At 44.1% G+C, this 26,908-nt stretch overlaps 2 protein-coding genes across 3 annotated transcripts in view; both read left to right on the forward strand.

The window, feature by feature from the left end:
* LOC135214742 (intraflagellar transport protein 22 homolog) overlaps positions 1 to 26,908 on the forward strand; it is a 475,747-nt gene that overhangs the window by 243,511 nt on the left and 205,328 nt on the right. The window lies entirely within an intron of this gene.
* The window catches only part of LOC135214741 (adenosine kinase-like), a 70,717-nt gene that overhangs the window by 15,373 nt on the left and 28,436 nt on the right, over positions 1 to 26,908 (forward strand). Inside the window, exon 1 of one of the 2 annotated variants that reach the window (XM_064249079.1) lies at positions 122 to 259. The exons of the other annotated variant lie outside the window; for it this stretch is intronic. Coding sequence (XP_064105149.1) covers positions 240 to 259 — 20 coding nt within the window. The 5' untranslated portion in view covers positions 122 to 239. Of the gene's footprint in view, positions 1 to 121; positions 260 to 26,908 lie in introns of those variants that run through there. 2 annotated transcript variants of the gene reach the window in all.

Below are 26,908 nucleotides of genomic sequence, written 5' to 3' on the forward strand. Positions count from 1 at the left end.
TTGTTTTATACAAAGTAGCATATTTAAATTTTGATATAGCATCTTTAAATTTTGATGAGAACTGAAATGCATGATGTTAGTGTTGAATTACATAATGTGATAACTACTATCATTTAACCAATTATTTATCAAACAGGAGGACTGTGTTCATTAATAGCTTCACATAATTTATTCAAGTGAGGTGCTGTATCTTATAAAAGATGTGAATCAACTTGTTAAAAGAAAGTAAGGGAAGATACATGGGATGCTACAAATTTGGGTAATTATTAAACCCCAGAACTTAGAGTTAAGATACAGTATTTACTTGAGAATTTTTCAGATTATGAAGTAACTTCATATAATGCTTTTTGTGTAGCCCTAGAGCTAACACAATTGTTTAAAAGACGACCTGTTTGTTCTTATGGAAATAGAAACCAGTGAAAGCTGGAATTGGTTGTTTAAACACCTTTGTTCAGTAACAAGGTAGCTAACTGATGGTTTATGTGGAGAAGGGGAACACCTTTGCTCAAACAAGGTAGCTAAGTGGTGGTTAATGGGGATGGGTGGGGGAATATCTTTGCTCAAACAAGGTAGTAAACTGGTGGTTTATGGGGATGGATGGGGGAATACCTTTGTTCAAACAAGGTTGCCAGACATAGAAGCTTTAAGGGGTGTTTGTACATAGTTTGGAACTCCAATCCTAGGATGGTTTATCCACAGCCCCTGTTACATTAATTGGTATTTACAGGACTGATCTTGTGCCAGAGTCCTATGAGCATTCATACTGAGGGTTTGCAATGATCAGCTTGCTTAGTATATTCAAAGTATGGGTAAAGGAGTTATTGCTGTTGTCTCATTCTAGTCATATAGTCTCCAGATTGTGCACATACAGACAGTGTTATTGATACCCTAAATCTTCAAAGTCTTCTCAGACAGAATGATTGCCCATGACTGGTATGCCTGTGCTTCTTCCGAAGCATGCATGGTTGGGTCAGCAGTACCCTTTTGCTTTGTATGTGTGTGTGCCGGGTGCTGAACCATGCAGTTAGAGGCAGGATGTTCACGGTACAGTTATCTATTTTATGGCACCCGCAAATGCAGTAATATTCTGTGCGTGAGTCATTGTGTGGTACCAGGTATATTTTGAATGCCCATTATTTGTGTATGCGGTCCTAAAATCATATTTTTATACATTCAACTTACCTGTCAGATATATACTTAGCTATTTGACTCCGTCGTCTGACAGAAATTCGAATTTCGCGCACACGCTACCGGTAGGTCAGGTGATCTACTTACCTGCCACTGGGTGGCAGGACTAGGAACCATTCCCATGTTCTATCATATTTTTTCTGTCGGCCATACTGGCAACATCGTTGTGGGTATCTCCGGCTGGATTCGTATTTTGCATCGCAATTGATCTTCGTTTGGACTTCTCGGTGACGTATTTGCATTGATTGTACTGGCATACTCGATTGTGGACCGTTTATTGGATTTGATTTGGATTGTTCAACATGATGTCTGATTCTGGAAGTGTGGTGAGAATGTGTGTGAATGTGGGGTGTAAAGTTGATCCTCATACTATTTGTAAGAAATGCAGGATGTATGAATGTTCTTTTGATAATACTTTTAATGAATGCAAAGATTTGAGTGCAGGAAGAATGGAAATCTCTAACTTCATATTTGAAGAAGTTGGAAAGAGACAGGGTGAGGAGGTCTTCTTCTAAACCTTTGCCTAGTTCTGTATCTAGCGGGGTTATCAGTAATGTTATACCTTCTTCTCCTTTTACTGCCCCATCTAATGTAGTATCTGCTCCTTTATTAGAACCAACAGATTCGGCATCAGAGATTGCTAATCTAAAAGCCGCCCTTCGGAAAATGGAAACCAAAATGGCGGCCATTGAAGGTAAGCAGTGTGACTTAAGTGCTGTGGATAGTGATATAAGTGTCCCCAGTGCTGTGGAGGGGGCGTCTGATTGTCTCCACAACGCTCCCAGGCCTAGACCTCTTTCAAGCTCCCAAGCCCAGAGGAGAAGGAATGTCAAAAGCCGTAAGGAGGTTGTGGAGGATCCCCAACAGTCAGACGTCCCTTCGGCTCTTTCTGTTTCGCCACAGAATGCCAGAGAACGCTACAGAAAAAGCGTTCTTCGAGAGTGTTTCTCCTCTTCGGAGAATTCTTCTCCTAAAAGAGGTTGGAGATCGGCGGATCTTTCTCGCCCCCTGAAAAGAAGTTGGGATGAACCCAGGATTACATCGAGTCCTGAACGTTTTCAAGAGGAGGATCCTACGGTAATTAAGAAGGCAAAGAATGTGCTTCCTTCCCCCACAGCCTTGTGGGAATCGGTAAAAGACCGATCTTCTAGTCCTATGGTGGACAAGAATGTAGAAACGAATAGAATCCTTCGTACCATGCAAGATTCCATCACTTCTCTTGTGGGAGTTCTGTCAAGAGACCCTCCTAGAAGGAAAGACTCTTTCCTTCCTATAAAGAAGTCTAGGCTGTCGAGTGGTCAGACTCGCCATCAAGATTTGTCATCTTCGGACTTGGAATCAGATTCGTCAGCCTTGCATAGACTGAGCAAGATCCGTTCTCCTGTCAGGCGCAAGGCGCCAGGCAGGCGCGAATCTCCAGTAAGACGTGAGACGCCAGCCAGGCGTGAAGCGTCAGCCGGGCGCGAGGCGCCAACCAAACATGAAGAGCCTTCTAGGCGTGAGACGCCAGACAAGAGCGTCGAGTTTTCTAAGCGCGAAGCGCCAGCCAAGCGTGAAGCTCCAGCCAGACGCGAAGCGCTAGCCAGGAGCGAAGAGTTTAAAAGGCACGAGTCGCCAGTCAGGCCCATCGAGCCTTCCAAGCGCGAGACGTCAGCCAGACGCGTGACGCCAGTTTGGCACGAGGATCCTGTCAGGCGCGAGACGCCAGCCAGACGCGTGACGCCTCCCAGGAGCGAGGCGCCAGGCAGGCGCGAGGATACTGCTAAGCGCGAGACGTTAGCGAGGCGCGAGGCGCCATCCAGGCGCGAGGATCCTGACAGGCGCGAGACGTCAGCCAGACGCGTGACGCCTCCAAGGAATGAAGCGCCAGCCAGGCGCGAGCAGCCTACCAAGCGCGAGGCGCCGACTAGGCGTGATCCAGTCAGGCGCGAAGCGTCTACTAGTTGCAAGGACGTTGACGTACTTAGTCCTTCCCTTACTAGAAGCATTTCTCCTAGAGAACCTACTTCTCTTGATAGAGAATCGTTCAGGAGAGAGCGATCTTCTTCTAACCTTGGCCTTGAAGAGGTTTCTGAAGAAAAAGTTTCTACCAACGAGGGACTTTCTAATTACAAAGTATTAGCCTCGTTACTTCTCAAGGAATTTGGGGACTATCTTAGTCCTGCTGCTCCTCCTTCACCGAGATCGCTGTTTTCGAGCACAAAAACCCCGAAATCCTCGGCTTTCTTAAAGATGAAGCCTGCGATTTCAATGAGAAAAGCCCTCCAGTCTTTGGATTCCTGGCTTTTGCCGAAGAAGGAAACTCTTAGGACTGTTTATTGCTCTCCTCCCTCCAAGCTGACAGGGAGGAGAGGTATATGGTATAAAACGGAAGAAGCTATGGCTTTGATGCTCCCCTCGTCTGCAGATTCAGATTTCTCCAGCTTAGTAGAGTCAGTGAGAAGACAATCTCTTAATTCTGCAAAGGCGTCTTGGAGTATGTCTGAATTAGATCAGCACCTTAAGGGAATATTCCATGTATTAGAAGTGTTTAACTTCTTGGATTGGTCCCTTGGGGTGCTGGCTAAAAAGACGAGTGAGCCAGATTTTCTTGATCCGGAAACCTTGCACAGTGTCCTATCGTGTATGGATAAGGCTGTGCAAGATGGTTCTGGTGAGTTAGCTGCCCTGTTCGGATCGGGAGTAGTAAAGAAAAGATCTCTTTACAGTTCCTTTCTGACGAAAGGAGTTTCTCCTACTCAGAGGTCCGCCCTACTTTTCGCACCTCTTTCAGAACATCTGTTTCCTTCGCCTTTAGTAAAGGATATTTCGAGATCCCTTTCGGAAAAGGCAACGCAGGATCTTCTAGTGCAATCCACGAAGAAGATTAGACCTGCAATTCCTGTTCAGAGGAAGGTGTCTCGTACTCCAGTGATGCCCTTTCGTGGAGTGCCCTCGACTCGACCAACTACGAAGAGAAAGCCCTTCGACAAACGAGGGAGGTCTTCCTTCCGCTCTTTTAAAAAGAGCAAGTAGCAGCCATGTCCTCCAAGCACAGGTAGGGGCCAGACTTCAATACTTTGTGGAGGCCTGGTCCTTAAGAGAGGCAGATCCCTGGACTCTGTCTGTCCTACAGAAGGGTTACATCATTCCCTTCGTAGACAGACCTCCTTTAGCAACATCTCCGAAGGATTTGTCGACGAGTTACAAGGACCCTGGACTGAGAGAGACTCTCCTGCAGACGGTGGTGTCGATGACAACAAAATGCAATAGAGTTAGTGCAGGATCCATTCTCCCCGGGGTTTTACAACCGCCTTTTCTTAGTTCCAAAGGCTTCGGGGGGATGGAGACCCGTTCTGGATGTAAGCATCCTGAACCGGTACGTGGAGAAAAAGAAGTTCTCCATGGAGACTTCAGCTTCGGTTCTGTCAGCCCTACGTCAGGGAGATTGGATGGTCTCCCTGGACCTTCAGGATGCTTACTTTCACGTTCCGATTCACCCATCGTCAAGAAAATACCTCAGATTTGTAGTACAAGGACAAATCTTCCAGTTCAGGGCCTTGTGCTTTGGCCTATCAACTGCTCCTCAGGTATTTACGTATCTGATGAGGAATGTGGCCAAATGGCTTCATTTAGAAGGGATCAACATCTCGATGTATCTCGACGATTGGCTAATCAGGGCCAAGTCGGAGAAACTATGTTTGGAGGACCTACAGACTACTTTGAACCTGACAAGGACGTTAGGATTACTCGTGAACCTCGAGAAATCTCAGATGATCCCCAGCCAGAACTTAGTTTATTTGGGATTCGGATGGATTCTCGGGGTTTTCGCGCGGGTCCTTTTTTCTTTTCCCTTCCCAGGACAAGAATTGCTCGGGGCTTACAGAAAGTCTCGAGCTTCCTAGAGAAAGAACGGAGTTCAGTGAGGGAATGGTTAAGCCTTCTGGGAACCCTTTCCTCACTAGAACAGTTCATTTCTCTAGGAAGACTCCCCCTACGCCCTCTTCAGTTCTTCTTAAGAAGAATTTGGAATTGGAAGAACGGGCAACTTTCGGACACTTTCGGAATTCCTCTGGAAGTAAAGAACCATCTAAAGTGGTGGCTAATACCCTTGGAAAAGAACGAGGGCTTGTCTCTAGAGGTTCGGAACCCAAACCTAATCTTGTTCTCAGACGCTTCAGAGAAGGGATGGGGAGCGACTCTAGGGACAAAAGAAGTATCAGGCCAATGGAGGAAGGATCAACAAGACTGGCATATAAACTCCAAAGAACTTTATGCTGTTCTCCTAGCCCTAAAAGCCTTCGAGACAGAAGTATTAGGTCAAGTGGTACAGGTCAACGCGGACAACACCACAGCGTTGGCCTATATCAGGAAACAAGGGGGGACTCACTCTTTTTCTCTGTTCCAGATAACAAAAGAGCTGTTATATTGGACAAAAGACAAGAATGTGACTCTCCTCACAAGATTCGTGAAAGGAGAGAAAAATGTCAGAGCAGACAGGCTAAGCAGGTTAAACCAAGTTCTCCCCACAGAGTGGACCCTTCACATTCAGGTGTGTCAAGCTCTGTGGTCCCTGTGGGGCAGTCCTCAAATAGACCTATTTGCCACCTTCCTATCCAGAAGGATAGAGAACTTTTGCTCCTTAGTGGAAGACCCGAGAGCTATAGTGGTGGATGCCATGCTGCTGAACTGGGCAGGCCTAGATGCCTACGCCTTTCCCCCCTTCAAAATGTTAGGAGTGGTTTTAAAAAAGTTTCTGGATTCAAAAGGGATGAGACTAACACTCGTCGCCCCCTTTTGGCCATCTCAAGATTGGTTCACAGAGGTACAGGAATGGACGGTGGACTTCCCAAGATCTCTTCCACACAGGAGAGATCTTCTTAAACAACCCCATTTCGAGAGGTACCATCAAAACCTCCCCGCTCTCGCTCTGACTGCCTTTCGACTATCGAAAGACTTGTCAGAGCGAGAGGCTTTTCAAGCAAAGCTTCAAAAGCAATTGCTAGGGCCCGAAGATCCTCAACTATTCGGGTCTACCAATCCAAATGGGATGTTTTCAGAAGATGGTGTAAGAAGAATAAACTGTCCTCCTCCGATACCTCTGTGACCAACATTGCTGATTTCTTGATTTTCTTTAGAGAGGAATCTAAATTATCAGTTTCAACCATTAAAGGTTATCGGAGTATGCTCTCTGCTGTTTTTCAAAACAGAGGTTTGAAGATAGCAGAAGATAAAGATCTCCACGACCTTATTAGATCTTTTGAAACCTCAAAAACCATTTCTCCTCTTACTCCGAACTGGAACTTGGATGTGGTTCTTAAATTTCTGTCATCAAATAGATTTGAGCCTCCTCACAACGCAACGCGTCGTTTAGAGATCTAACGAGAAAATGTATTTTCTTGTTGTCCTTAGCGACTGCGAAAAGAATTAGTGAAATACACGCTCTAGATTCTCGAGTAGGATTTAAGAGTGATGCGGCAATTTGTTCTTTCCAGACTCTGTTTCTGGCCAAGAACGAGAACCCTTCAAAACCCTGGCCAAAGAGTTTTGAAGTTAAAGGACTTTCAGATCTCGCAGGAGAGGAATTGGAAAGATCATTATGTCCGGTTAGAGCCCTGAAGTTTTATCTAAAGAAGAAGAACGAACTCAGGGGATGTAAACAAAGCTTGTGGTGTGCAGTTCGGGATCCTAGTAGACCCATGTCAAAAAATGTGTTAGCATTTTTTGTTAGAAGCATTATTACTGATGCTCATAGTATCTGCACTGAAGACTCTTTCAGGACTCTCCGAGTGAAGGCTCATGAAGTTAGAGCTGTGGCCACTTCATTAGCTTTTCAGAAGAACATGTCTTTAAAAGACATTGTGGATGCGACTTACTGGAGGTGTGATTCAGTTTTCGTATCGCACTACCTTAAGGACGTTAAAGTGACATATGAAAAGTGTTTCTTTCTGGGTCCTTTTGTATCAGCTGATACAGTGCTGGGGCTGGGAACACATAACGATCCTTAGAAAATTTTGTATTTGATATTTTAATTTTTGATGGTACATAGATCTACCTTGTGAGACGGGTTGTTGTTTTTCTGCTGACTAGAATGCTTGGTGGCGCACGGGCGTCCTTGCTTGGGTCAGTAGGGAATCAAGAGACGTCTTACTGGCTAGGTTGTACAAAAATTGTTTATTTTCATACAATCAACTTACCTGTCAGACATATACATAGCTAAGACTCCGTCGTCCCCGACAGAAATTCAAATTTCGCGCCACTCGCTACAGGTAGGTCAGGTGATCTACCGGCCTGCCCTGGGCGGCAGGACTAGGAACCATCCCCGTTTTCTATCATATTTTCTCTGTCGCCGGTGGTATCAACATTGTTGCTATTACCTCCTGACTTAGATTCATATTTCATCCTTTGATCATCGTTTTTCGGCTTTTTGGTGACGTATCTGGATCGTGTTTTGGCATTCGCTACTGTGGACTGTTTTTGGAATAACTCTTTTGGATTTTTCTCAGTATGTCTGATTCAAATGTGAGTGTGAGAATGTGTGTGAATGTAGGCTGCAGGGTGAGGATACCGAAAGCTTCGGTTGATCCTCACACTGTATGCCGTAAATGTAGGGGGGTTCAGTGTTCTGCTATTAATACTTGTAAGGAATGCGAGGGATTGAATGCAGAAGAGTGGAAGACTTTGACTTCTTATTTGAAGAAGTTAGAGAGGGATAGAATTAGACGATTGAAAGGTGTGAGTTCAAGGCCTATTGAGCCTTTCACGGATATTTCTAATCCTACTGATGTAGATTCTCCCTATGTATCTCATTCTCAGAGTGCTTTTTCGGATTCGGCATCGGAAATCGCCAATCTGAAGGCTACAATTAGAGACATGAAGTCCAAGATGGCTGACTTCAAAGGTAAGGCTAGTGAAAGTGAGCATTTCAGTGAAGTGAGTTCTCCCAGTATTGTGGAGGGGGCGTTTGATCGTCCCTGCGACGCTCCAGGCCTAGACCTCTTCCAAGCTCCCATGCCCAGAGGAGAAGGAAAGTCGAAAGCCTTAAGGAGGTCGTGGGGAATCCCCAACGGTCAGACGTCCCTTCAGCTAGCTCTGCTTCGTGGCAGGCGGCTCAAGGGCGCTATAGAAAAAGCGTCCTTCGCGAGTGTTTCTCGTCCTCTCCCTCTCCCTCACCTAAACGAGGGTGGAAGGAATCGAACTTGTCGAGACCGCTGAAGCGTCATATGAAGCCTGACATAGATTCTAGTCCAGAGCGTTTCTCAGATGACGCTCCGTCTTCTAGCAAGAAAGCGAAGGGGGCGTCAGCGTCACCTGAAGTGTACGCGGAAGTACCCTTTCCTTCTTCTCCCCCGAGGGATGACGAAAGACGTCATGCACTGGACGTGGGAGAAGCGTCAAGAAAGATCATTATGGCAGTTCCAAAGAGCAACTGTCATCTCTAGTGGGAGTTTTTAGCGCCACGTCGGAAGGACGTGACGCTTCCAATTAAGAAGTCTCGTCCTCTCTCACCTGTTCAACGAGAAGCGTCATACAGACGGGAAACGGCTAAAACGTCTTACAGAAGCGTCTAGTTCGAGAGCGAGAACAGGTGCTTACGAGAGTTTCGTAACGCCAGAGAGACGTAAGACGTCTTTTAGACGCGAAGCGTCATTGGAAACGGAGCATAGACATGACGCTCCGTCCAATATTATGACGCCAAGTAGGACGCCTTTGGAGAGCGGAGCGTCTTCCAAGCGCGAAGCGTCATCGAGACGTCAGCAAAAGACGTCATCCATGACGCTTGGCGAACGGGAAGCGTCATGCAAGCGTGAAGCGTCTTCTAAAATTCTAGAGAAGCCGAAGCTTATGACGCCTTCCAAGACTATTAGAGCGGGAAAGAGGAAGGATTATCATTCACTTAGCCCCTCTCCTATTAGGAGTTTTGTCTCCTCAAGAAGAAGAACGTTCGGAAAGGAGAGCGGAGACGCATGTAGATCCCGAGTTAGAGGAAAACTCGGATGACGAATATAGTGGAAGAGAAGGTCTGTCTAACTATAAGGTGTTTGACTACCCTACTTCTTGAGGAGTACGGAGACGAGTTGACTCCTGCCGCTCCTCCTTCTCCGCGCTCGCTCTTTTCCAGTGCTAAGACGAAGAAGCCTTCGTCTTTTTCTCAAAATGAAACCCACCATATCGATGAAGAGAGCATTACATTCCTTAGACTCATGGATGAAGTCTAAGAAAGACTTAGTGAGGACAGTCTTCTGCATGCCTCCAGCAAGATTGGCTGGGAAAAGAGGCATTTGGTATCAGACGGGAGAGAATATGGGTATTGCTCTCCCTTCTACAACCGAAACAGATTTTTCGACTTTGGTTGACGCTTCAACGGCGTCAAAGTCTCAATTCTGCACGGATTATGTGGGGAATTTCGGAACTGGATCATCTCCTCAAGGGACTCTTTCGTGTATTGGAAGTTTTTAACTTCTTAGATTGGTCCCTTGGGGTGATGTCCAAGAAAGCCCATGATTCGGAAGGAATCGAACCTGAAGCCCTGTTATGCATATTGTCTTGTATTGACAAGGCGGTACAGGATGGATCTTTTGAAATCTCCTCTTTGTTTGGGGCAGGTCTTTTAAAGAAAAGGACTGTATATGGCGCCTTCTTAACAAAGGCAGTCTCACATGCTCAGAGAGCAGCACTTCTATATGCGCCTCTATCTGACTTTTTGTTCCCTTCTCAGTTAGTAAAGGACATTGCGCATTCTTTAACTGAGAAGGCAACTCAGGATCTGCTGACGCAGTCAGCAAGAAAGAAGAAACCTGTTTGCTGCATCGGACAAGAAAGGACCCAGTACAACGTGCAGCCCTTTCGAGGTGGTCCGACCTCCAGACCTTCCACAAGGAGGAAGGCTCCAGAGAAGAGAGGTAGATCTGCTTTTCGTCCCTTTAAGAAGGGAAAATGAAGATTCTCTCCTCCAAGCACCAGTAGGTGCCAGGCTCCTGGGATTTGTGGAAGCCTGGACACTGATAAATGCAGACGCGTCATCTTTGGCGATCTTAAGGAGGGGATATCGTATCCCTTTCCTGAACACTCCTCCCCTAACGTCAATACCAAGGGAACTATCAGCCAATACAAGGATCCCTGTGCTGAGGGATACTCTTCGATCGATGGTGGAACAAATGTGGGACAAGAGAGCGATAGAATTGGTACGGGATCAAAACACTCCCCCGGGGTTTTACAATCGCCTTTTTCTGGTGGCGAAAGCCTCGGGAGGCTGGAGACCAGTACTGGAACGTCAGCTCTCTGAAACAAATTTGTTCAGAAGGAGAAGTTTCTCCATGGAGACTTCTGCTTCAGTCATGGCGTCATTACGACAGGGAGATTGGATGGTGTCTTTAGATCTCCAGGACGCCTACTTTCACGTCCCGATCCACCCTTCATCGAAGAAGTACCTCCGTTTCATGACGGGGGAAGGATCTTTCAGTTCAGGAGCCTTGTGTTTCGGCCTGTCCACAGCTCCTCAGGTCTTACACAAGCCTGATGAAGAATGTGGGGAGGGTTTCTTCACCTCAAAGGAGTGAATGTCTCTATGTATCTGGACGACTGGCTCATCAGGGCCAGATCGGAGAGACAGTGCTTGGGGGACCTAAAGTTAACTCTGGATTTAATCAAAGCGTTGGGATTGCTTGTGAACCTCGAGAAGTCTCAGCTGACCCCAGACAAGACCTAGTCTATCTGGGGATTCGGATGGATTCTCGGGTTTTCGAGTTTTTCCTTCGCAAGAGAGAATCGCAAAAGGTTTGCGGATAGTCTCTCTCTTCTTAGAGAAGCAACAAACGTCGGCGAGGGAATGGTTGAGCCTTCTGGGACGCTTTCCTCGCTAGAACAATTCTTCCCTCTAGGAGACTTCATATACGTCCGCTTCAATTCTTCCTCAAGAGGTCTTGGAGCTGGAAAACCGGACAACTGTCGGACGTTTTTCCCATTCCAGTGGAGATAAAGTCACACCTACATTGGTGGTTGCTCCCTCTGGAAGAGAACAAAGGGATCTCTCTAAGAACACAGAACCCAGACCTAGTGTTGTTCTCCGACGCGTCGGAGAGAGGTTGGGGAGCGACATTAGGCTCAGAGGAAGTGTCAGGCACCTGGGAACCAGCACAGGTGTCTTGGCACATAAACTGCAAAGAGCTCTTCGCCGTACATCTGGCCTTGAAGAGCCTAGAACCTCTGGTGTCAAACAAGGTAGTGCAAGTAACGTGGACAACACCACCCGCACTTGCCTACATTCGGAAACAGGGAGGGACGCACTCCTCGTTCCTTTACGAGCTCACGAGAGACCTATTACTTTGGACGTCTCACAGGAACATCTCCCTGCTGACAAGGTTCGTACAGGGAGTAAGGAATGTGAGGGCGGACAGGCTCAGCAGGAGGAACCAGGTCCTTCATACAGAATGGACACTACACGAGGAAGTGTGTCTCGATCTCTGGTCTCTGTGGGGAACTCCTCATGTGGATCTCTTCGCAACATTCATCTCAAAAAAAAGGCTCCCAGTTTTTTGCTCGGTCGTGGAAGATCCAAGAGCTCTTATGGTAGACGCCTTCCTGCTAAATTGGTCTTGAGTAGACGTATATTGGCTTTTCCCCCATTCAAAATCCTGGGGTTAGTAATGAAAAAGTTTGTGGCGTCAAAAGAGACGAGGATGACGTTAAATAGCCCCCTTTTGGCCGGCCCAGGAATGGTTCACGGAGGTGGTAGAGTGGATCGTAGATTTTCCAAGATCCCTACCAAGAAGGATGGATCTTCTCAGACAACCACACTTCAAGAAGGTACCACCAAAACCTCCCCGCTCTCGCTCTGACTGCCTTTCGACTATCGAAAGACTTGTCAGAGCGAGAGGCTTTTCTCGCGAAGTGGCAAGCGCGAGATCGCGAGAGCACGCAGAACCTCCACTACGAAAGTATACCAATCAAAGTGGGAGGTATTTAGAAGGTGGTGTAGATCCAAGAAGTTGTCCTCCTCCACTACCTCTATAGCGGAAATTGCTGATTTCCTGCTATTCCTGAGAGAAAAATCTCATCTAGCCGTATCCACAATAAAGGGATACAGAAGTATGCTCTCGGCTGTATTCAGGAACAGAGGTTTAGATCTGGCAGATAAATAAAGATCTCCACGATCTCATAAGGTCTTTTGAGACTTCAAAGTCTAAGGAACCAGTACCCCTCCGAACTGGAAACCTAGACGTAGTCCTAAAGTATCTGTCATCGGAAAGATTCGAACCTCCTCATCGGGCATCGTTTAGAGACATTACCCGAAAATGCCTATTCCTATTATCTTTAGCTACGGCAAAGAGAATTAGTGAATTGCATGCTCTGCAGGATAAAGTAGGATTCAAGGGAGACTCAGCGATTTGCTCGTTTAAGACCCTGTTTTTAGCGAAAAACGAGAATCCTACGAATCCCTGGCCTAAGTCATTCGAAGTCAAAGGCATGTCGAGTCTCGTAGGCAGAGAAGCAGAGAGGTCTCTATGCCCTGTTAGAGCTCTGAAGTTCTACCTTCAGAGAAAGCATCAAATGGGAGGCTCTAGACAAGGTCTTTGGGTGCGCGGTAAAAGACCCCACAAGACTGATGTCCAAGAATGCGCTGGCATTCTTTGTAAGAAACGTCATTACAGACGCTCATAAGGCCTGTCCTGACGAACAGTTACAACTGTTGAGAGTAAAAGCTCATGAAGTGAGAGCTATAGCGACGTCTCTCTCGTTTCATAAGAATATGTCGCTTAAAAACATCATAGATACGACATTTTGGAGATGCAACTCAGTATTTGCATCTCATTACTTGAAAGACGTGCGTGTGACATATGAGAAGTGTTTTTTCTCTAGGTCCTTTCGTATCGGCGGATACGATTCTGGGTACGGGAGCCGACACCAATCCTTAAATGTATATACTTTTCTTCTTTTTGGATATGGTCGAGAGTCTCTTCGAACAATGGAGGACTTAGGCTAGCACGGGCGGCCGTCTGTGTTGTTCAGTAAGAGACGCTTGTCATATCCAATTAGATGAGTATAATTTTTTTTTTTGAAAATTATGTATGTGTGTGTAGTGGTTTTGAGTTACGGTTGTTGTGACGAGTTCGGGGATAACTCGGAACAATCCTTAGTTCTAACATATGGTTAGGATCAGGTGGTCGGGATTGGTTGTGTGCTCCTTCATAAGGTGTATTGTCATATAAGTGGATCAGCACCCATTGACAAAGTCCTTTTAGGCTCTGCCGAGTAAGCGGATAAGACCCCATCGGCAGACCCACAAGAACTCTTGGCCATAGATCATATATCTCGCTAAAGTTTCTTGAGGTGATGCAGACTACTGGGCAAACACCCACGAAGTCTACCACCTATCAGGTAGGAACCAAGGTTTTATTTATACCTACAACATATGTTGTTTACCTGTCTATTCCATATAGAAAGCTGTCTCTTACCCTCCACCGAAGGGTGCCAATCAGCTATGTATATATCTGACAGGTAAGTTGATTGTATGAAAATGATATTGTTATGTTACAATAAAGTTTCATACATACTTACCTGGCAGATATATACAATTAAAGGCCCACCCAGCCTCCCCGCAGGAGACAGGTGGAAGAGAGAAAATATGATAGAAAACGGGGATGGTTCCTAGTCCTGCCGCCCAGGGCAGGCCGGTAGATCACCTGACCTACCTGTAGCGAGTGGCGCGAAATTTGAATTTCTGTCGGGGACGACGGAGTCTTAGCTATGTATATATCTGCCAGGTAAGTATGTTTGAAACTTTATTGTAACATAACAATATCATTTTTATTTTTAATTTTATTTTTATTTTTTATGCATTCAACTTACCTGTCAGATATATACTTAGCTATAGACTCCGTCGTCCCCGATAGAAATTCGAATTTCGCGGCACACTCTACAGGTAGGTCAGGTGATCTACCGCCCGCCGCTGGTGGCGGGAATAGGAATCATTCCCGTTTTCTAAGACAGATTTTCTCTATCGACCGTGACAGCAACATTGTGTTGTTACTCCTGGTTTGATTTTCGTGTTTTTCATCGCTATTGATCTTCTAAGCCGGTTATTTTGGTGACGTATTGGATCTTTGGTTTGGCATACTCTTTCATGGAGTGTTATTTGGACTTGGTTTTTGGATTTTTCTCACAATGTCGGATTCTAGCTTTACGGTTAGAAGACAGTGTGTAAATGAGGGATGCATGGTGAGGCTACCAAAAGCTTCGGTATATCCTCACACCGTTTGTAAGGGTTGTAGAATGAATGAATGCTCAATATCTAACACATGTAATGAATGTGTAGGTTTGAATGAGGAAGAATGGAAGAATTTAAATTCCTATTTAAGGAAATTGGATATGGATAGGGCTAGGAAGGCTTCCTCCAGAAGCGTAAGTAGGTCTCGTTCTAACGAGTCAATTAAATTAACACCTAACCCAAAACCTGTATCTTCTTCCTCTTGTACTAAGACTGCAAATCCAGCAACGGAAATTACAGATCTTAAAGCTGCACTGCAAAGGATGGAACGTCAAATGCTAACGTTACAAGGTAAGCACATTGATAGTGATTTAAGTGTCCACCTAGTGCAGTGGAGGGTGCGTCTGATCGGCTTCATCCGCTCCAGGCCAGATCTTCCATCTCACAGGCCCAGAGGAGAAGGAATGTCAAAAGCCTTACGGAGGTTATGGAGAATCCCCACCGATCAGGCGTCCCCTTGGCAGATTCTGTGACGACCCGAACTGCCAAGGATCGCTATCGAAAAAGCATCCTAAAACAGTGTTTTTCGTCTTCAGATTCTTCACCTAATGTAAGGGGCTGGAGCTCTGATGAACTGTCACGCCCCTTAAAAAGGAGTTGGAAGGCTCCAACTTTGAATTCAAGCCCTGAGCTTTTCTCCGATGGATCTCCATGCGAAAGGAAGAAAACCAAATTAATGCCTAAACGCAAATCAGAGTCCCCTTCCTCTTCTAGACCTCCTTCACCTGAATCGGGAAAGGAAAAAGAGAATACTGCTGCAAAAATTCTACTAAATGTACAGGAGCAGCTCTCCGCTTTAGTAGGAGTTTTTACGAAGGAGACTCCCAGAAAAAAGGACTCTTTCCTTCCGATAAAGAGAACTAAGGGAAGGAAAGAAGAATCTAACGTAAAAGTTGCGGATTCTACTCGGATGAGTATGAAGAATGCGCCAAAAGCGCCAACCTGGCGCAATGCGCCAAAGGCGCCAGATGCGCTAGATGATCCAGAAGAGCCAGAAGCGTCGGATGCGCCAGAAGCGCCAGCCTGGCGCAATGCGCCAGAAGCGCCACCCTGCCGAAATGCGCCAGTCTGGCGCATGGAGCCACGAGCGCCAACCTGACGCAATGAGCCACAATCGCCAAATGAGCCAGAAGCCCCATCCAGGCGCCAGAATGTACGGACTTCTTCCAAAAGACAGTTAAATCAGGAGGATTTGTCTAGCTTTCGGAAGGATAAGCCTTTACCTGACAGGGACTCTAGGTGCCGCACAGGCGGCCATAGCCCTTGTCAGGATATGGGTGGTTCCGTGGAAAGCGATAGGAGAGGACATCCTTCCTCTGACAGGAGAGAAAGGTGCCGCACAGGCGGCCGTCGCTCTTGCCAGGAGAAGGATAAGGTCGTGTTGCAGGATCAACCTATCTCTCGTAGGGACGCAAGTTGCCACACAGGCGGTCGTCGTTCTTGCGAGAGTGGGGCAGATGTTGCAAGAGACCCATCTCCTATTGAAAATAAACAATCCTCTTCGAAATAGATTGGATTTAAGAAGTTTCGGACTCGGAAGATCACTCGCTCCAGGCTTGTCAGATTACAAGACGCTGGCAGCCCTCTTACTTCAAGAGTTTGGGGACTCTTTAAGCCCTACTGCTCCTCCTTCTCCGAGGTCTTTGTTTACAAGTACTAAGGTCTCGAAGTCATCATCTTTCATTAAGATGAAGCCAACCATTTCCATGAATAAGGCTCTCCGATTCGTAGGAAATTGGTTTAAATCTCCCTACCACTGCCGAAGCAGATTTTTCGAATCTGGTGGATTCTTCAAGGAGACAAGCCTTGTCATCGGCAAAGATCACATGGGGGACTTCTGAGATGGACCATCTCCTCAGGGGATTGTTTAATGTCTTAGAAGTTTTTAACTTCTTAGACTGGTCCCTTACGGTGTTGGCCTAGAAGACTCAAGAGAATGAATCTCTTAGCCCAGAAGTCCTTATTAGTGTACTGTCCTGCATGGACAAAGCGGTTCAAGATGGATCAGGAGAGGTGGCCTCGCTTTTTGGAACTGGAATTCTGAAGAAGAGAGTCTTATTTAGTTCCTTTCTGACGAAAGCAGTTACTCCTATTCAGAGGTCATCTCTTCTTTATGCTCCTCTTTCAGACCAATTGTTTCCTGCACAACTAGTGAAGGACATATCTCATTCTTTGACAGAAAAGGCCACGCAAGATCTCTTGGCCCAATCTGCAAAGAAATCAAAAAGGACTTCGGTTCCTGTAAAGAGAGAATCGTACTCCTCAACAGCCCTTTCGAGGGAGCTCCTCTTCCAGACCCTCCTTTAAGAAGAGAGGAATACAGAAGAGAGGTAGGTCTTCATTCAGACCTATCAAGAAAGTAAAATGAGACACCAGTCCTTCAAGCACCGGTAGGAGCCAGACTTCGGAAATTTTCCGAAGAATGGACTCTGAGAGAGGCAGAAAGATGGTCCCTTTCAGTGGTTTAACGAAGGGATATGATCCCCTTTCGAGACAGGCCTCCCTTGACAACGATCCCGAGGGAACTGTCAGCCCAATACGGGACCCTGCCAAGAAAAGAAGCATTATTGCAACTGGTAGAACAGATGTTGCAAACGAAGCCACGAATTGGTTCGGGATCCGCATTCCCGAGGATTCTACACCATCTTTTCTGGTTCCGAAATCCTCGGGAGGGTGGAGACCGGTCCTGGATGTGAGCGCATTGAACCGATTTGTAGAGAACACAAAGTTCTCTATGGAAACATCGAAATCGGTTCTTGCGGCTCTTTGTCCAGGAGATTGGATGGTCTCCTTAGATCTACAGGATGCTTACTTTCATGTCCCCCTGCATCCATCATCGAAGAAATATCTCCGATTCATGGTGCAGGGAAAAAGTATTCCAATTCAGAGCCCTATGCTTCGGCCTGTCTAGGCGGCCCCTCAAGTGTTCACGAGACTAATGACGAATGTTGCGAGATAGGCTATCATCTAGAAGGATAAATATATCCTTTTTATTTTCTAGACGATTGGCTAATAAGAGCAAAATCGGAACTTCAGTGCTTGAAGGACTTGGAGAAGACTTTGGATTTGACAAAATCTCTGGGACTACTCGTGAACCTCGAGAAATCACAATTGATCCCCAGACAGAACATAGTCTATCTGGGGATACAGATGGATTCTCGGGGTTTTCGAGCGTTTCCATCACAAGAGAGAATTGCTCGAGGCTTAGAAAAAATCTCGAACTTCCTAGGGAAAGAACGGACCTCGGCGAGGGAATGGCTCAGTCTGCTGGGCACCCTTTCCTCGTTAGAGCAGTTTTCATTTTCCTAGGGAGATTAAATCTCAGACCTCTGCAGTTTATCGCAGTCAAATGTGGAGTCAAAAGACAGGAGACTTGTCAGACTGTTTTCCCATTCAACAGGGGATAAAATCCAACCTGAAGTGGTGCCTCGGAAACAGGTTGGGGAGCAACACTGGGTCCAAAGGAAGTGGCGGGTACCTGGACCAAAGAACAGGCTACACTGCAACCAACAATGCCGAAAGGAACTCCTGGCGATTCATCTAGCCCTGGAATACTTCGAAGCGGAAGTCAGAGGATGGTAGTTCAAGTCAATTCCGACAATACCACAGCTCTGGTTTACATCCGGAATCAAGGGGGCACTCACTCTTTCTCACTGTACGAAATAGCGAGAGATCTATTAACCTGGACAGAGGAACGGGGCATAATTCTGCGGACAAGGTTTGTTCAAGGGGTAAAAAACAAAAAACCTAAGGGCAGACAGGTTGAGCAGAAAGAACCAGGTACTCCCGACAGAGTGGATGCTCCACTCAGAAGTCTGCAGACAAATGTGGTCCCTCTGGGGAAGACCCCAGATCGACCTGTTTGCCACGTTCCTCTCTAGGAAGATAGACAACTTCTGCTCTCTGGAAGAAGATCCCCAGAGCCACGGCGATTGATGCTTTCCTCATGGATTGGTCAGGCATAGACGCCTACGCCTTTCCCCCATTCAAATTGCTGGGGGAAGTACTAAGAAAGTTTGTGGCATCGGAGGGAACAAGACTAATCTAATTGCTCCCTTCTGGCTTCCCGAAACTGTTCACAGAGGTACTGGAATGGACGGTGGACTTCCCCAGATCTCTACCAAACAGGACAGATCTGCTCAGACAACCCCACTTCGAGAGGTTCCACAAAAACATCCAAAGTATCTCCCTGACTGCCTTTCGACTATCGAAAGACTGGTCAGAGCGAGAGGCTTTTCAAAGAAAGTGGCAACTGCAATTGCTAGAGCCCGCAGAGCCTCTACCTTGCGGGTCTACCAATCGAAGTGGGAAGTTTTCGTAGATGGTGTAGGTCGAAGAAGCGTCCCTCTTCCAATACCTCTGTGACCGAAAATCGCGGATTTTCTCCTCTTCTTAAGAGAAGAGTCGAAATTGGCTGTATCCACTATCAAGGGATATAAGAGCATGCTCTCAGCTGTTTTTAGAAACAGAGGACTGAATCTGGAAAATAATAAGGATCTTCATGATCTCATCAGGTCTTTCGAGACTACTAAATTGAGATCTATTCCCCCGAGTTGGAACCTTGACGTAGTCCTAAAATTCTTGATTTCGGACAGGTTCGAACCTCCAGATAAAATCTCATTCAGAGATCTTACTAGTAAATGCATATTCCTGTTGGCCCTCGCAACTGCTAAGAGGATCAGTGAATTACATGCTTTGGACTCTCGGGTGGGATTTAAAAAAGCACTTGGCTGTTATTTCTTTCCAGGATCTATTCCTAGCAAAGAATGAAAACCCTTCTAAACCTTGGCCTAGAAGTTTTGAAGTCAAGGGACTCTCTTCTCTAGTAGGTAGAGAGTTGGATCGGTCCCTTTGCCCAGTCAGGACCTTAAAGTTCTATTTAAAAAAGAAGACACAGCTTCAGGGATGTCGACAAAGTCTTTGGTGTTCGTAAGAAACCCAAAAGACCTATCAAAGAATGCACTGGCGTTCTTTGTCAGAAATGTGAATTACTTCCGAAGCTCACAGGAATTGCCAAGAGAACTCTTTAAAGCTGCTGAGAGTAAAACCCCACGAAGTCCGGGCTGTGGCAACTTCCCTTTCTTTCACTAAGAATATGTCCATGAGAAACATTTTAGCAGCAACTTATTGGAGGTGCAATTCAGTATTTGCATCCCACTATTTAAAGGATGTTAGAGTAACATACGAAAAATGTTTTTCTCTTGGACCTTATGTATCAGCGGATACTATGATGGGTGAAAAATGGAGCAGACGCTGATCCTTAATTTTGTTTTTGTTTTTCATGTTTTTTAATGATTATTTGTAATATTGTTGTTGAGTTGTGGGTTTTCTTGAAAGGATGTTCGGGGATGACTCCTTTCAATCTTAGTACTAACCCCAAATTAGGATCAGGGTGATCGGGATTAGTTTCGTGCTCTATGATCATGCCAATAGGCAAGGTGTTTTGTCATGTAAGTGGATAGGACCCCATTGACAAAGATCCTTAGGTTCTGTCGCGTAAGCGGGTAAGACCCCTGTAACAGACCATCAAGACCTCTTAGCATGAGGTCACTACCTCGTTGAGGCTCTTGAAGCGATACAGGCTTTCCTATGCAGTAGCCATGAAGTCTTTCGCTAACACAGGTAGGAATCAAGGTTTTTTATTTTTATTACCTACAACATATGTTGTTTCCTGTCTATTCAGTAAATTAGCTGTCTCTTACCCTCTGCCAAAGGTGCCAATCAGCTAAGTATATATCTGACAGGTAAGTTGAATGCATAAAAATTTTATTGTCATGATACAATAAAGTTTTATGCATACTTACCTGGCAGATATATACGGTTAATGGCCCACCCGACCTCCCCTCAGGAGACAGGTGGAAGAGAAAATCTGTCTTAGAAAACGGGAATGATTCCTCCCGCCACCAGGGCGGGCGTAATCACCTGACCTACCTGTTTAGAGTGTGCCGCGAAATTCGAATTTCTATCGTGATTCGAGTTTGTGGTTGTTTGCAAGGAGTTAGGGGATAACTTCTTGCAATCTTAGAACTAACATGGTTAGGTTAAGGTGATCGGGATCGGTGTTGTGCTCCTTGTATAAGGTTCTTGTCAAGTAAGTGGTAGCAACCCATTGACATAGTCCTTCCAGGATCTGCCGAGTAAGCGGATAAGACCCCGTTTGGAAGACCACAAGAACTCTTAGCCATAGATCAATATCTCGCTGAGGCTCTTGAGACTGACTAGACTCCTGGATTGTATTCATGAAGTCTTCAGTCTAAACAGGTAGGAACCAAGGTTTTATTTATTTATTACCTACAACGATTGTTGTGATTCCTGTTTGAATCTATATTTAGCTGTCTCTGTCCCACCTCCAATGGTGTGAATCAGCTAAGTATATATCTGACAGGTAAGTTGAATGTATAAAAATGATATTTTTATGATACAATAAAGTTTTATACATACTTACCTGGCAGATATATACAATTTATACCCACCCTACCTCCCCTCAGGAGACAGGCGGTATAGAAAAAATATGATAGAACATGGGAATGGTTCCTAGTCCTGCCACCCAGCAGCAGGTAAGTAGATCACCTGACCTACCGGTAGCGTGTGCGCGAAATTCGAATTTCTGTCGGACGACGGAGTCAAATAGCTAAGTATATATCTGCCAGGTAAGTATGTATAAAACTTTATTGTATCATAACAATATCATTGCTCATGGTATTGTGGCAAGCCACATAGTTGTGATTTGGCAAACTTGTTGGATGTTCCCAGTCATTTCAAGCCATGGGCAAGTATTCTAGATGCTTTAAGGAGACATCTGGTAAATTCTTTTTCCCTCCCTGAATGAAATGTCAAGTAAGGAGTCTTGGGGAGTACCAATTTAGAGGAAGTATTAGTATAGTGCCCTGGTTAGGGTTGCAAGGAAATTATAAAGTGCTCTGTTTCAGGCATAGGGAGTTGGAGACAAATCTATGAAGTTAAAGCTGTTAGGAGATTAATGCAAACATCAATAAGTCAACCATCCCAGTGTTTTCATGGCTGCTTATGTAGCATTCCTATTTTATTGCAGTGTCTTACTAAACAATTATCACAGCTGTAGGTTCACCACATGGCAGACCAAACTTTGCATCTGCAGACCTGAAAGACATGGCCTTCATATTGTAAGGAGGTGGTTCCCTTATATACAGATTACTGGTAGTAGTAAACTTACATCAGGAGTGAAGAATGGGAGAACCAAAGTGGACCCCCATATTCATAGGGGATGGGTACCAGACCCTCCGTGAATAGTTAAAACCCGCAAATACTTCGAGCTCCTTCTAAAAATGCTTATAACTTCCTATCTTGAAACTTCAAATACTAAATGTATACCTTGAATAACATGCTACTTCAAATATACCTTAGATTACTATCCTATTACTATATTAATCTTTGAGATTATATTATCAATACCATTTCAAAGTCTTCTTAAACATTTTACCATTGAAAATATATACCTACAGCCAATAATACAGAGAGAGGGATTTGAAAATTAGTTATTAGATAAATCATTTATTTATACTACAAAACAAATAAACATACGTAAGTAAGAGAGAGAGAAAACAAATTTTATTGTTATTGTTTAATCTCATTAAACTTAATATTATTTGAAAAGTAGTACTGTAAATTATAATTTTATATCATAAAATGTAGTACTACCCTTAAAGATCTATACATTCACTTCTAACACTTCCAGACAAAACAGAGGGAGAGAGCTACCACTATGACTTAAGTATCTTATGGGGTGAAAGGGAGAGAGAGAGTTATCCGTATTTAAAAGAGAGAAATGGAAAGGGTAGTGTATTTCTTTGAAATACTATCATGTATGAGTTTTGTAATTACAGTTATATTATTATTATTATTATTAATATTATTATTATTATAATTATAATTATTATTTGAAAATATTATTATGTAGCTGTCAACACCAAACTCAGTTCCAACAACTTGTTCTTTGTTCCTATTCAGTCAAGAAGTGTTGTCTAGGAGCTCCATTTCTTTTAACTTGATGTAGATACACTCCTCCTGTGAAAAGTGGGAGATTTAGGCAGTAGCTACTGCTATTGCAATTACCAGTTGAACCACAACCCAAGGAGAGAATATTGTGTAGCTGGTAAGACAGTTTTAGGAGCCTCAGTGTCAGAATAGGCACTCCTTTTATAGCAGCAACACCAAGGTATTGCTATAGTCACCATAAGGGCCTGGTGTCCTTTCATCTACTCTGTGGCATTGTAAGTACACAAGTAGACAGAAGTAAATACAGTGGCCAACCAGACATCACAAGCAAGATGGATGTAATTAAAAAAATTTTTCAATAAAGTCAGGAGATATGGACAGTTGATCTTTGCACCTTGACTTCCAGAATTCGTTCAACCTCAAAAGCAGTCTGATCATACTCCTTCTTTTCTCGACTTCCTGAAATAGGCTCTGTTCTGATCTGCTTACTCGTTCTACATGTTTCAAAGGTGATCAATGGGATGGATCATTCTTCTATGGTCCTGTGGCACCAATGACAGTATGACATCTATGTTGTATCCATAAATTAATCTTTTAACCCAATGCCAGCAACTCGTTCGTTAGCTTCGAGTTGCCTGAGAAATGGTGTCTAAATAGTCATTTCTCTGACTAGGGAGATGATCAAACGAGCATACCCTGCAACTCCTTGGTGGACATCAGAACATTTTGGGCAAGATCTTACGAGGCTAGGGTCATCGGTCTGTCTATTGCATTCAGGAAGAACCTGTCAGTCGTGTACGAGGATGGATTGTAATCATGCTGATCACATTCATCGGCTTTAACCTTGAGATGTTGCTCATAGGTCCTTGGCCTCCTTTTCCTTGGATCCTTTGGTGGATGCTCATCAAGTTAAATTGTTCACCCAGCTCTTGAGGGACAGGTTGCATCTTGCTTAAAGTGTGGGCCTGCAACCAGGTGTGTGGGACTGGCCTTCTCCCTTTCTCCCATCTTCCTTCTTCTTCCAGTGGACCGAGGAACAGTGAATGAGCTGTCACGTGCTGGACTAGCATGCTTGCTTCTCTCTAGCAAGGGGAGAGAGGGACTGACTATGAGCAAGCCAGTTGGTTATTCTTAGCTTTATAGTCTCTGACACTGGGTTCATCCAAACCTTTTTGAATCAAAGATATCACATACCCTTGCGTATTTCTAAATGCCCAGAAGTCTGACGATTGAATGTCTCTTGTTCAGTAGGTTTTTCTTTAATATACAAACCTGAGGTTTATACAATAAGGGCCCACCTCTTACCACCCCTCATTCTCTTACTTGGCCCAAACAGGTAAATGTGTAGATTTGAGTGCACTCTGACTAGATTATCGTTACTCCCACCCATACCTTTGGTAACTGTTAACATAACCACCTTGCAAAAAATTTAACGGCCGAATTTCCAGCTCACTGAAAGTTAATCCCACATGGAAAGACATCAGGTTTATATGTTAGGAAAAATACAAATTATTTTTAAAATTTGTCATTTTATAGCAGTGTCCTACCAAACAAATATACAGCTGTAGGTTCCCTACAGCTGTATAATTGTTCGGTAAGTATGCAATAAAATTTCATTTGATTATAAAAATTCAATTTTCTAATAACTTACAAACCTGAAGTCTTTACAGTTTATTTTAAAAATTCTATTTTTTAGTAACTCACAAACCTGAGGTCTTTACATAAATGGCCTACCTCAAGCTACCCCTCGTACAGTTACCTGGGCTGGAAGATAACTAATGCATCACAGTGTATGCAAGGTGGGGGAGAAGTTAGGTCTCTCTCTCTCTCTCTCTCTCTCTCTCTCTCTCTCTCTCTCTCTCTCTCTCTCTCTCTCTCTCTCTCTCTCTCTCTCTCTCTCTCTCTCTCCATTGGCTAATGTATGCATGCCACTAACCTTGTCCCATTTTTAAACATCCATCCAGCTTGCACTTTGAGATTTTCCCCCATACATAAAGACCTGAGGTTTGTAAGTTACGAAAAATACAAATTTTTTAAAAGTTTGTCATATCTGTAACCGGATTAAACTTTTTCATGTTATTCTTTAATTATTTATTTCCTTGTTATGATGTTGGGAAAAAAGGATTTTATAATTTATCTTCCTTACTGTACACATTGATGAAATACTTAATATTGCTGTCTGTATCTTTTAAAGGTCATGTTTAAGTGTAAATTGGTTTATGCTGTTTAGTTATTAAAAAGATTCTTGTATTTTACTGATTTTTTTTATTAATATTCTTATAACTAAAGTTTTTGAACCATAGGCTCCGCCAGTAGTTGAGTAAAATAGAGGGTTTGTGCTTTGTTTACTGGCCTGTTGCCTACCTATTTATCTTTCCTCTGGTAGTTAATGATAGAGACTTTATTTTATGCATTAGTTAGTTTTTTTTGCAACTTCTTTGTTTACATCACTTGCAAAATGCTCTGGCAGTTGGGCAAAGATTTTAATAGACTCGTGTGCTGTGATGGATTGTTGCTATATACAGTATACATATATGTTTTTTATTAAAATGTCTTCATCATATAGTAAGACCATTTCTGAAGCTCTGTATTGCATTATTGAGGAATTTAAGAACCATTTACTTTGACTAAACAGGACAGTCACACTAAATACCTGATGTTGTATCATTTATATGAAGTATGTGACCTATAAGATCACTGCCGTGAGTGTAACAATTGGCCAAATAATGTTATGAAAGCATATATAAAGAAGGCAGGCTTTTGACATCAGCTGGTTTTCATTCTTTGACCATGAGATAGTGTGTGCATCCATCCCTGTCCATAAAGGAGCTAGCCACATGACTTCCTTTTGTTAGTTTATTTACTGCCAGGGACCATGTTGTGTCAGTGGAGGGATGTGCTTGCTACCACTTCCTTTTCAATTGCCTTTACCCCTAACCCACGTGGAGGTTTGCCTTTGCTCTCCCAGAGACTGTTTAGGTAGGAAGAAATCATCCAAACATCACTCATCTCTTTCAGAGCTGCATGAGGCATTAAATTCATTACTCAACTCTATCTTAAATGTTGATTGGGATTTGGATGAATGTAGGATAGGCTTCAGTTAAAGGGGAAGTTTGCCTGTTTCAATAAACATAAGTGGGGTTGTTTGCCCACCTTACACTGATCTTCCAATGGCACCATGCTCTTTCATTGGGCCTCTGCTTTCTTGTAGTTTGACTATCTCGTCTGGCAACAACTGCTTTTTCTGCCTTTATGTATACTCCAAGTCTTATGTATTCGTAGCTATCGTTGTTAATATCTATATTATTTTCTACTCTGATACCTGAGGTTTTTTGTTTGCCTGTTTGTTGAATATCTCTGCAGGCTCCTGGTGTACCTGTTGTGGCAACTGTTAAGGCACTGCACTTAGTACTGTACTGTATTCTCATGTTATTCCAGAGAAAATCCCTTTGACTTTAGTCTCAAAGCCCCAGAGACAGTTATCAGTAGAAGACAGGTTGCAGGCAGTTTTGGATTTCATTTATGCATCCAAAATGCAGCGGTAATCTTCCCAAATAAAACCCTAGTCTATCATTCTGTGATTGACGGATGTACAGTCTTACCCTTGTTTTGGCCATGTTTCTGATGTTTAGGATTTCAGAAGAAAATGTACTAGTACTGGCCGTCTGGCTTCTTTGTTAACGTTGGTCCTTGAGTCACCATTCTCACCATTCTCACCAGACGCCAGGTAGGCCTCCAGGCCTGTCAGTCGTCCTGCTTCAGGAACAGTCTCCATTCTTGGCGATCATCATAGAGCCTCATCTCATCAACTTCCCGCAAACTAGAGCCTCTCCTCTCTACTCCTCTCTCTATGTTTTGTAGCCATCTCATTTTTGGTCTTCCTACCGGTCTCCTTCCTTCCGGTGTCCATTCCAAAAACCTTATAGGATCTCGCTCCTCCTCCATTCTTTTGGTGTGTCACCCACTTCTAGATTTTTTTAACATTGATTTGTTCTTCACTGTTACCAGGGACATAGCCAGTAACCATCATTGACTTCTACTATTACTTGTTTAAGGAACCTGCATGTGACTCCCCTTTCCAAGTTCACCGAGAATATTTCATCTAGATATAGATTTTAGTGCTGGTTACAATTTATTAAATACTAGGGACTTATTTACAAACTTTGTAATCTTGGCGTGGGTTGATATTTTAGGTTTGTTTCAAGATTTCCTTAAAGGTAGGCAGCAAAAAGTTGCTGATGATGGGATCTTCAACAAACCAAGACCTATTGTATCTGGTGTTCCACAGGGTAGTGTTCTTGGTCCACTGTTATTTTTAATGCTTACAAGTAATATGGTTGTTTGGAAAACAAGATTGTTCAGTATGCCGTTGATGCAACACTTTTGGGTGTAGTTAAGTCTCCACTTATAAAGAATAGAGCTGCCCTTAGTTTCAATCATGACGTGAAATGGAGTAGTGAATGGTGTAGTCAGTGGGGTATGAGGTTGAACTTCATTAAA

Source organism: Macrobrachium nipponense, chromosome 46, assembly GCF_015104395.2.
Source record: "Macrobrachium nipponense isolate FS-2020 chromosome 46, ASM1510439v2, whole genome shotgun sequence".
Taxonomy (NCBI): Eukaryota; Metazoa; Arthropoda; class Malacostraca; order Decapoda; family Palaemonidae; genus Macrobrachium; species Macrobrachium nipponense.